We start from the raw sequence: 12,195 nt of genomic DNA, 5'->3' as shown, positions 1-12,195 counted from the left end.
TTAAAACACAGAATCTGTCTGTTTTTTTACAGTAGGTATACAATTAAAACACAGAATCTGTCTGTTTTTTTACAGTAGGTATACTATTAAAACACAGAATCTGTCTGTTTTTTTACAGTAGGTATACTATTAAAACACAAAATCTGTCTGTTTTTTTACAGTAGGTATACTATTAAAACACAAAATAGTTCCGCTTTTTTACTGTTGGTATACCCTTAAAAACACAGAAAATAACAGTTTTTTTATATAGAAAACCCTTAAATTACTATAAAATGGTTCGTTATTTTACAGTAGTTTAACCGTCAAAAAACGGATATTTTTTAGTTTTTTTAATGTGGACACACTGTCAATTAACAGAAGTTTTCCGTTTTTAATTTACGGTAAAATATTTGTGTAATGAGCTGCCAGTACATTTTACCGTTTTTTTACGGAATTTTTTTTTAGAGTGTACAGATTAGTTTTTTTTTTAACTTAAATGGTTTGTTGCAATCGGTTTCCTCAAACGGTTTGAGTTGCCTTAACTTATTGGGTTTTACAGTACTCAGTTGGTTTGAGTTCTCTTCATTTATTGGGTTTTACTGTGCTCAAATTGCTTCATTTACTCAAATGGATTAAATTCACAGTATTAGTTTTTTAACTTAAATGGTTTGTTGCAATCTGTTTCCTCGAACGGTTTCAGTTACCTTAATTTTTGGGGTTTTACAGTGCATCAAATGCATGGTTATTATGCATTTGTTTTTGTAAAACTGTTGGTTAGGTTTAGGGTGAGGTTTACTATTTTTCACCCAATGAACATTTCTTTGGCACTACCAAGAAATGAGCAAGAAGCAACATTAAATTGTTGTCATTAATACAAAAATGTAATATTTTTGTAAGCTTGTTGACAGGTGGCATAGACTGCATTGATAAGATGTTAAATTTGTCTCTGATATCTAAATATAAGGTACAGGAATGGTATTAAACACAGATATTGAGCAGTCTACATTCTTTGTTGCCTTCTTACAAACATTAATGTGTGCATTTCACAATATACATGTCAAACTAACAAAAAGGACCTTGTGCCTCTTTAGGATGGTGCTGAAAAATGTAGAATCTGTATGTCCTGCATTTTGCATCCTGACGAGCTGTATACACTCCATGGTCAGTTTTCAAAATAAGAGTCCTGCAATTTATAGTAAGTAACACAAGCTTAGATTAACTTTAAAGTAAAGGAAAAAAATATATATAATTGTTGTAATCTCATTAGGAAACATTGTGGCCAATCATTGAAAATAATGATAGATTTAGTAGGGCAGTTCATCAATGAATCAATTAAAACTCTCCTTCCTTGCACAATACTGTGTTTTCAGATATTAAACAAATACATTTCAATGTTTGCATCACTTATCAGTATGCAAATGCTTGGCTTTTTCAATGTAGTAAACTTGCTCAGTAGCTAGCCTAGTAATTGTGCTGAGTTCTAATCCAGTAAAACTACTGTAGGTAAAATGGCAGAGTTTCCTTGTCAAATGCATATTTATTATCCATTTGTTTCTGCATCGCTGTTGATTAGGTTTAAGGTAAGGATTACTATTTTTTACCATCACTCAATGAACATTTCACTTTCAAACTGCAAATATAAATAGATACAATATATAAATAGAAGGCATTCTACTAGGAACAGTTTTGAATGTCAATTTACAACCTTAGATTTGTATTAAACACATATTCAGCAGTCTACATTCTTTGTTGCTTCTTCGCAAACATTAATATGTGGCACATTTCACAATATACATGTTAAACTAACAAAAAAGACCTTATGCCGCTTTAGGATGGTGCTGAATACATTGATAATCCTTATATCCTGCATTTTGCATCCTGACCAGCTGTAAATACTCCATGGTCATGCTTATGCCTAGTTCACACTAAAGGATTTTAAGCCTGATTTGAGCCCGATTTGGAAGTTAACGAGCTCGCCAACAGATCGGGCTGTGATCGGGAAGAAATCTGCGGGTGCACGGCGCTCGCCGCTCTTTATGTGTGAACTACTGAACAACGCATCAACGAGGCTCGCTGACGCGTCGCCGACACCTCGCAGACGGAAATCCAACATTCAGCATGCTAAATATTCCAGAGCAGTCGGCCGACTCAACCCCACGTGTGGTCAGATGTAGTGACGAGCTGCAGCCAATGAGAGAGCATATCAGCATGAGCCGCGTGCCTGTGTGTTCAGGAGCTCAGCAGAAACATCTGTGATTGGTCAGAATGGGCATCGGTGCACTGGCTTCATTCTGCGTTAGCACAGACATGAGAGTAGGCTATATTAACAGTGGAACTAGAATTCTGTAACTATTAGAATTACCATACTGCTCATTCTGACGGTTCTTATATAAAACGCCATATTGTCACAACATATTTATATTCAAAGCTATTATTGAGATATTAAAATTAAGCTTTGAATGTCTGGCATCATATTTAATGACACCATTACCCTAAAAATATAATCTTTTTTTTTTTTGTAATACAGCCTATAAATATGTAGTTAAGATACTAAAACACTTAAAGGTCTTGCCTTTCATTTTCACTTTCAAACAGGAGCTATTTTGCAGCACAGAATATGCTGTTTTGAAAGATATCTAAAGTAAATTGATGTTTTATGTAAATTGATGTTTTTGCCATCAGAAAGTTTTGTTTATGTTAGCAGGAAGTTGCTAGGCAAGAAAATGCACACATATTTAAAGTCACAGTGAAAAGTATTAGACATGCATGCAGTCATTTTAACCAATATGGTAATTTAAAGCAGAAATGCTCAGTTCTTTACTGTTTTGTAATAAAAAAAAATAACAATGTCAGAAAGAAATACACTAATAGTTAGAAAACGGCAGGGTGTTATAAATATGTTAGTTTTATTTCAAAGAGTTATACAATTACAAAAATTAAAAACTCTCTGTGTATCTATCCACTGGAACCTGCAGATGAGTGATAAATCCGCTGATAAATCAGCTGATTTGACGATGTTTTTAAATGCTTTCTCCAAAGCTTGAAACGCTGTCAGTGATGTCATCAGCACACAAGCAGCCAATAGTGTTCAGCTTTTTCTGAAGACTCCTCCCTCAAAATTTCATTAGCTGTGGATTGGTAGCTTGATATGTTGTCATATCATGTAGTGTGTGACCCCCCTCTTGTGGATTGTTCACGGAGTGTTGCGTAGTGTGAACACCACAGAGATTAAAAGACACAAAGTCAGGTCATGTATTGTGAACGGCACAGCGATCTGCTGATGTTTAAAATCCTGTAGTGTGAATAGTTTTCAAAATAAGAGTCCCACATATATAGTAATTAAACACAAGCTTGGATGAACTTAAAATAAAGGAAAAAAATATCATTGTTTATCAATTATCATTAGGAAACATTGTGGCCAATCAAACACTGCCTGTAACATGAGCATTAATAATCCCATGCATGTGGATCGTCAGAGTCTGTTTTGTTCCAAGTGGCCTGGTTTTTACTGGGATTTTACACTCTTGGGATTTACAAGAGAACAAGGAAACATTTGTCATTACCATTTACTGAACTTTTATTATCCAGATTTCCATTATACAGTATTTAAATGTTTCATGTTGTGTTTGACTTTCTGAAACCAGAAAGAGTCAGTTTTGAGGAGCAGTTTGCTTGTAGTCCTGTCATGTCGGTGTGCAGAAGATTTGTCTTCCCTGTGTCCCTCATTGGAGCCTGTTGTTTTTGTAGCCTTTAAAAATCCATTGTCATGTTTGAGCCACAACTGCAGTTCACCTGCCATATCTCTCATTCTCTCTCAGGAGCTCATGACCTTTCGTGGAGTGTTTCACATGTTGTTACTGTATTTGTTAATTGATCGAAAAGGTTTTTTTTATATTGATGTTTTGGTTACTTAATAATACATTTCTGTACAGTCTTGCAGTCTCTAACTTGTTGTTCCACACAGGATCATTGTGTTGTGGGATTTATAATGACTATATATAATTTCATTAGGAACAATACGAGTATTAAGAGAGCTGTTAATGTCTTTTTGTCTCTCCGCAGCTGTCTTTAACTGATGAACAGAATGACCTCACAAACAATGGCCTGGACTCAAAAGAGTCGGTGTATCTGATCCAGATCTGTTGCCAGGTAAGCACACTTACACAGGGAAAATATCTGAACATCCAGAACCTCTGTTTTACAGAGGAGAAAAAATATCATCTCGGGAACACTGATTTGTTATGGCAACAGATCGAAAGCTAAGCCTGCTGCCATGCTTGGAGAAATGGTGAAGTTATAAAAAGACCTTTAAGAGCTTCAGATCAAACAGCAGGCCAACCACAAGACTTTGCACAGCAATTTATCTGTTTCATGGAATGTGTCCGGGTTTAGGAAAAGATGGGATTTTTCAAAGAGAATTTTGAGACCAAGATGAAGACAAAGCTGTAAATGGAAAAACTCTTGGTCAACAATAGTGCTGTTTTATTTATCTATTGCTCTTGGGTTAATTTTATACCAGTGCACACATAAATTCTTAAAAAAAAAAAAAAAAAAAAAAAAAAAATATATATATATATATATATATATATATATATATATATTTGTGCTGGTGAAGAACAGAAAGGGTTTAGTAAAGTCCCTCTCTGTGGTTTCTAAACCAACTCTTACCAGCAGATCTCTTTGTTTTCTAGCTATATGAAATCTACATCTAAGCTACTGAATAACTCAGCCTCTATAAACACTGCATGTTATGACCGTACCAAAGCACAACAGAAATGTATCAGCAAAAAGGAAGATCATACATTCTGCGATAGACTACCATTGTGACCAAAGTCATACTTTCTGAAAAACGGTGCAAAAGCTATTACAGGGGTGGTACTTTTTCAAAACGTATTAGTGTGTTTATACGTAAAATGCACATATTAATACCAAAATGGTAGGTATTAGTATCTTTAGATAAGGTCAGTTTACAGATTTTGTAACTTTTTGTCTGAGAGTGTATAGTAACTGGAAAAAAGCTGAAACTGAAAAAAAAAAACAATAAAAAAGGGTTATTTTTTTATGTCTGAGGGCGAAATATTCTTATATTTTCAGAAAAAAAAACTAATAATGTAACATTTGGCTCCATAATCTCTGATTCAGGGCGAGGCAGTGGCGCAGTAGGTAGTGCTGTCGCCTAACAGCAAAAAGCTGGGTCTCTGGTTTGAACCTCGGCTCAGTTGGTGTTTCTGTGTGGAGTTTGCATGTTCTCCCTGCCTTCGCGTGGGTTTCCTCCGGGTGCTCCGGTTTCCCCCACAGTCCAAAGACATGAGGTACAGGTTAATTGGGTTCTCTAAATTGTCCGTAGTGTATGAGTGTGTGTGTGGATATTTCCCAGAGATGGGTTGCGCCTGGAAGAGCGTCCGCTGCGTAAAAACTTGCTGGATAAGTTGGCGGTTCATTCCACTGTGGCGACCCAGGATTAATAAAAGGACTAAGCCGACAAGAAAATGAATGAATGAATCTCTGATTCACAAAGGCTGCAATTGTTTGATTGAATATGCAGTAAACCCCTAAAAATGTGATGTTATATTGACATTTAAAATAACTGTTGAGTATTTTAATACATACAGTACATGTGATGCAAATATGAATTTTCAGCACCATTTCTCCAGTGTCACATAATCATTTTAATTACATTCATTATTATCATTGATTACATTTATTATTATTGTCCATGCTATGAATACAGTTGTTCTAATATTTTTGTTAATTTTTAATCTCTTCAATGCATTCTTGGATTAAAGTTGTTGCATTCATTTGACTTTTTTACTTGTGTCAAAACAACAACATTAGATTTCACATTTATTGTGATTAAGAATTTAAAATATTTTGTTCACAGCAAGAAGAACAGCTATAAAGATACATCTAACTATAGCAAAAATTGCATCTATTACAGCTAAAAATATCATTCATTTTATTATAATCACACCTGCAGTTTTGTCATCTATCGCTTGAAATGCTTGAATTCTGATTGTCATTGATTTTATTGTTGATTAGCTGAAATAAATATGTTGCTTATGTTGTTTTTGTTAAGATGGTGTGTGTGTGTGTGTGTATATTAAATTTAGAGTGATTTTTAAAAACAATACTGTACCTTTATAGATTTAATATCATTATCATTCTCGATGTGAACAGGCTTTAATTTAGATTTGATTGCCAGTTTAATACGCTGCATTTTTAAAATTTATAATTACTATTGTGCCTTTTAATTACCCACCCATTTCATTTGTTTTAGGGTCGTAAGTGGACAGTGAGGCGTTCTTATGAAGAGTTTCGTGTCCTTGACAAGCACCTGCACCTCTGTATTTATGATAGAAGATTCTCTCAGCTCCCTGAACTGCCCCGAATAGACAGCCTGAAGGACAAAACTGGGGTAGGTTTATATACTATATGTGTGTATATATAGTTACCTTTTAAAAATTGAGTGCATTTTCTGCATAAATCACTGGTGAAGACAGTCCCAAAATGCTTTGCATTAAGTGCTGTAGAAATAGAAATGTAATTTAAAAATGGAATATAAATAGTTAAAGGTGAAGTTAAAAAATCCCCCAGTTGAAGACTGCATTTTTAAAACATTTAAAAATATTGCCAAAAATAAACTGTTGGATTTTTGAGATGTGTTTTGATTTTTCTGCATCACTTAAGTGTTTTTCTGAGATTTTATTTAGGTAGCATGGTTATTTATTATGATATTTATGAAGACACTGAAGAGTTTTATGGAGTATAAATGCAAAACACTAATAATGGAAAAAAATATATAGTTCAGACTTTAGATTAAAGACAGCATTATTTAAAAATGTAATGTTTAAGAAGTAGATTGGTGTATTTTTGTGCCTGTTTGAAAAGCTACATCAAATTTTACTTTATTGATCTGCAGTCTAATCAAGAGTGTTTTCGACAACCCCTGAAAGTGGTCAACCTTTTAGACCCATATTTTATATATTTTTACCCATATTTAGCATCATCCACTTGAGATTGAATAAAAAATTGCATCTTCATACCAAGTGTAAACAAAGCCTTTAAAGGAAACATGTCTGACATTTTTGAATATCGCTTATATCGTCAAACTCACACATACTGTACTTGCTATGTAGTGCACTCTTTACGTTGCTGCCCATGTAGAGTCATCAAAATCAGTCTTTTGAGGCTCATTTCAGTTAACCTGCTCTATTAGAAGGTAGTTCCCTATGTAGATAGCAGACAGCCAGGCTTTTCACTAGGCTCCTAAACAGAGTCTGCTATGTTGGATCAAGGGCTTATTATCTCAAAGGGAGAGAATGAGATTGTTGAAACTTGTCTCTTTGTTTTTGATCCCTGTACTTTCTCCACAGACACTTTCCCAAATGCTTACTGCGTATATTTCCCGTTTGTCAGCCATCGCTGATAATAAGATCAACTGTGGACCAGCACTCACATGGATGGAGGTATACAAGTCTTTCCTGCTTAGAAGTCTTCCGAAAAACCTGAGGTCCAACCAAAGACCCAAACGGGTTTGAGTCCAAAATTTTGGCCTATGCCTCGGACATTGGTTGGGTTTGGTTTTAAATGCATCAGGTCTAAAGTAAAAATAAAATTAATGGATTTTTTTCTCAAATATACCAAACAGACCAAATCACTTTACTGAGTGTCTAATTAACAAGAAACAGAAACAGCAAAAACACAAACAAACTGGACAAAATATTCATTTATTTCATTCATTTAGGGACTATGGTGATTTAAAATCCAGGAAATTATGAAGTTGAACTAACCTTATAAAAAAGACTCTCCTTTTTCTCATTTAAGATGACATTAGTCAACTTTTGCTGCTTGGCATTTCCTTATTGACTGTCACAATGACATTACCTGCTCATTAGAACTTTTACTGAGTATTTTTAGAGCATTCACATGAAGTACTTGGATATGAACACATCGGCACACCTTCAGGTTACTGTTTTTCATAAGTATGATAGAAACCATATAATTAGGCTACTTTTTACTACGGAATAAAATGTGTACCGACTAGGGATGGGAAGATTAATCGATATGTATCGATACGCGGTCATGCGCGTGCACGATGCGAGTGCATCGGTTGAGTAGCAGAGGATGAATGAAATTTTGGAAGCAAATCGAGATGCATCGGTTTTTGCGAGATGCATCGGTTTTTCCGAGATACAACTTATTTTTTTAATATAGAATGTATTTTTTATTTATTAACAAGTGTTGTCAACCTGTTTTTGGCGCATAATTTAATCGACCTACACAGTGGCGTAGCGCAAAATGCAGAGGCCCCCCTGCAGGGATCGCTAACGGGGCCCCCTGATGAAGGGAGGGGGGGATACGTCATACGTCAATTTGCATATCACTGGCGTCATCACGTTCTACCGTTTCTGTTTAACAGCCTATGGTTAATAAAGGGGTATTTATAATTGCACTACACTTTATTTAAGCATGTTTATTTAACTAAATTTATTGCTGTTTGAAACAATATGTCATTATAGATATGTAGTGAATGTGCAGTAATCTCTCATATGTAATAAACTCAGACAAGTTCAGAAACTGTCACTAATATCTGTGATTGTGAACAAGAAAAGAATAAACGGTCCAAATAAATTGTTAAAAAAAAGTAGAAGCAGATCGGTTTGACTGTACAAGGGAAATACCTTCACACTGCCTGTGCTAAATCATTTGTCGTCGGTACGCAGAGGGGTGATCTGCTCTCGGGCTGCAGGTGGGAGAGGCTGCTGTACGAGGACTGACTGGGCCGCCTGTCAGTGCTGTGAGGCGGGGGAGGGGCCGGCGGCATCACACGCAGCTCGTTGAGAAGAGTAGGGACGGTACATTATGGAAAAATGACAGTCTAAAAAAAATCTCCAATAACACACAAAAAAAGTCGCTAGATTTGTCGCTAAGGGGGTCTGAAAAGTCGCTAAATTTAGTGACAAAGTCGCTAAATTGGCAACATTGGCGGCAAGCAATCAGAATGAAGTAGTCCACCGCTTGAGAGGTGTTCAGAGAACACAGACGTGTGAACTTTGGTTCCGACCACAGTTGTTCCCAAGAGTTTGATTATTGCGTTCGCCGGTGGATTTTTAATTATTGAAAATCACGACGACGCGGGGCCCCCTAATCACGCGGGGCCCCCCGCGGTGCGTGCCCTGCGGGCCCGTCCGCTACGCCACTGGACCTACATAAAGTAAGCCTTAGCAACGGATTTGCGGATGTGTATCAGGTGTGCGGATGAAGCTAGTGGTGCGCCCTCAGAAAGCGCGAGAAGCAAAACAAACATTTTATTCCCCACTGAGTTTTAAATCTAAAGTATGGCAACATTATGGATTTAAGGATGGACGACTTGACAGGACAGATGCAATTTGCAAAATGTGCCGCGCATCTATAAAATATGCGGGCAGTACGAGTAATCTGAAATCTCACTTGAAGCGGCGCCACGGTGTTGTTGTGAAAGCATCTTCCAGTGTTCCTACATCCCCGGCTTTCGCACTGCTTGAACTGTAGCTACCAGCTCCAAAAGTGGTGAGAAAAGCATTGCAATTTTTTTTTTCCGTGTGCAAAAGTTTTGTGCGCTCTATGCCAATAACGGATGTTCATTCATCTGCAGGGCCGGAGCAAGCTTAACAGCTGCTCTAGGCAGAGGACGATCACGCCGCCCTCAACCCCAATGTGAAAACGAAAGGGACCGGTTATTAAAATAAAGTGATGTGTCGCGGACCTCTATTCTGCCGCCTTATGCGCGGATATAACTGAGGACGCGCGGGTGTCGCGGACCTCTATTCTGCCGCCCTATGCGCGGATATAACTGAGGACGCGCGGGTGTCGCGGGCCTCTATTCTGCCGCCCTATGCGCGGATATAACTGAGGACGCGCGGGTGTCGCGGACCTCTATTCTGCCACCCTATGCTTTTACATAATCTTATAAACTTGATTTAATTAGTTAGTGCTGAATTATCGCGTTGTATCGTGATATGGGTGTGAATCGTATCGTGTCGCATCGCAATATGTCATAAATGTATCGCTAATATATCGGATCGTATTCTTTGTATCGAGATGCGTATCGGATCGGCATTATAGCTTAGATGCCCAACCCTAGTACCGACAGCTGAACCTGGGGTTATTGTGCTCTACAAATGTATGAAAGATGAGGCTGTTTTAACGTGTGTATATATATATATATATATATATATATATATATATATATATATATATATATATATATATATATATATATATATATATATATGTGGCACAGTGGTTGTTCATCACATCACCAGACATTAACTATTTCAGATGTCAGTTTGGCCTGCGACATTGGAAGCACTATTCATAGACCTTTTGTTTGTTAACCCTGTACAGTACGACTCCATTTGTTTATATCAGCTAATTTAATGTCAATGTCAAATGTCTAAGTCAATGTAATAGTAACCTAATAATGTTTGCCTAATAATGCATTTAAATCTGAAGTCGTAATCATTTTATTGTGGTAATAAAAATGTATTAAATCAAATTCAGTTTTTTTAACATATAATTATAATATGGCTATTTCTTGTTGTTGATTTGACTGCATTAACTAATGATATTTATCATAAAATGGTACCTGCTGTATGATCTCTTTGCAATTGAATCCATTTAAATAATTTATATACTCATAACATGAGTATATAAACCCTTCAATTTTGTCCAGGCCAGTTTCAATAGTTTGTCTTTTTAATGTTTCTGAAGAACCACAAGGTGAACCACAATTCGAAATCAACATCTGGTTTCCATTAATGTGTTTTCAATCATTTTTGATTCAGTTTTCCTTTATTCAGTTTCAAGTTATTTCAGTTCAATTCATCTTTATTTCTATAGCGCTTTAACAATGTAGATTGTGTCAAAGCAGCTTAACATAGAAGTTCTAGTAAATTGAAACTCTTGTCAGTCCAGTTTTCAGTGTTAAAGTTCAGTTTAGTTCAGTTCAGTGTGGTTTAATTTTCACTGCTGAAAGTTCAAACACTAAAGAGCAAATCCATTGATGCGCAGCTCCACAAGTCCCAAACCGAGCAAGCCAGTAGCGACAGTGGCAAGAAGCAAAAACTTCACCAATTGACAAAAGTAAAGAAAAAAAAAAAACTTTGAGAAAGAGACCAGACTCAGTTGAGCATGACCATTTCTCCTCTTGATAAGCTTCTATTTCAGTGACCACTGTAGTTTGTTTTTCAAAGGAAGGGTACTAACAATATTGTCCACATCTATAGAAAAAAATCAATACACGTTTCACTTTACTACAGGTTTTTAGGGGTTATTATACCTCTTAAAGTAATCCTTTTTGCAGCTTAGGCCAATATCATGATAATATCATATATTTTTGTGGTAAAAGCTTCAGCAAATACTTGCAACAATACTGGATAATGGCAGAAACCTAATAATCACAAATGAAGTCGCAATGATGGCACACGATTAAAAAAAAAAATCATACATAACAAATGTCCCCCGAGTAAATTACACCTATGTACCCTTGTACTGTGCTCCAGAAGTGATTTTGATCGATTTGATTTGGATTTGAGGACCTCTACTGCTTTTTAACCTGCACTGCACCTGAATGCTTTCTGTCCAAATTCTGCTTCTTAAATACAACATTGATTGTCAGCTAATTTAGTTTTTAATTCCAAAAGAGCTCACACCTCTGCTGTAACAACACCAAATTGCTCATGATGTCTCATAAAACGCAATGCCGTTTCAGACCTTATAATAACACACAGTGCATGTTCACACCCACTTTTATACAGTAGATGTAGTTAGTCATTAACAAGGATAAGAGACGAGTCCTGACATGCTCAGTCGCAACTTTTGCTTTTTTTCAGCTTTTAGTGTTTATTTTACAGTACAACCCCCCGAAAGGTGCAGCGTCATTGTAGAAGGAACAATGAAATCTTTACATAAGGTGATGGTTTACTGTTATGGATTACATGCTTGTGTTTATATGTTTTGCTATGTTTCTCTTTTGCTGTCTTAGATTGATAACAAAGGAAACCACCTGCTGGTTAATGATGAATCCTCTATTAATGTTCCTGCTGTTGCTGCGGCTCACGTAATAAAACGCTACATTGCTCAAGCAGCAGATGAACTCTCTTTTGAGGTATTTAGTTTTTTATGTAAATTATAATTAGTATCATTGTGTTACATGTTGTGGTTGGTTTAGTTGAT

At 36.2% G+C, this 12,195-nt stretch overlaps 1 protein-coding gene across 4 annotated transcripts in view; it reads left to right on the top strand.

Moving 5' to 3' along the window:
- arhgap32a (Rho GTPase activating protein 32a) overlaps positions 1-12,195 on the top strand; it is a 91,442-nt gene that overhangs the window by 62,684 nt on the left and 16,563 nt on the right. For 2 of the 4 annotated variants that reach the window (XM_087283924.1, XM_087283926.1), the window contains 4 exons: positions 4,042-4,128; positions 6,257-6,394; positions 7,353-7,445; positions 12,005-12,127. In XM_087283924.1, the coding sequence (XP_087140050.1) occupies positions 4,042-4,128; positions 6,257-6,394; positions 7,353-7,445; positions 12,005-12,127 (441 nt within the window). Of the gene's footprint in view, positions 1-4,041; positions 4,129-6,256; positions 6,395-7,352; positions 7,446-11,782; positions 11,933-12,004; positions 12,128-12,195 lie in introns of those variants that run through there. The other 2 variants (XM_087283927.1, XM_087283925.1) reach the window with 2 other exon arrangements.

This window comes from Danio rerio, chromosome 15, assembly GCF_052040795.2.
Source record: "Danio rerio strain M-AB ecotype USA chromosome 15, GRCz13ab, whole genome shotgun sequence".
Classification (NCBI taxonomy): domain Eukaryota; kingdom Metazoa; phylum Chordata; class Actinopteri; order Cypriniformes; family Danionidae; genus Danio; species Danio rerio.
The sequence above is the reverse complement of the archived record's forward strand: the minus strand, read 5'-3'. Positions and strand labels throughout refer to the sequence as shown.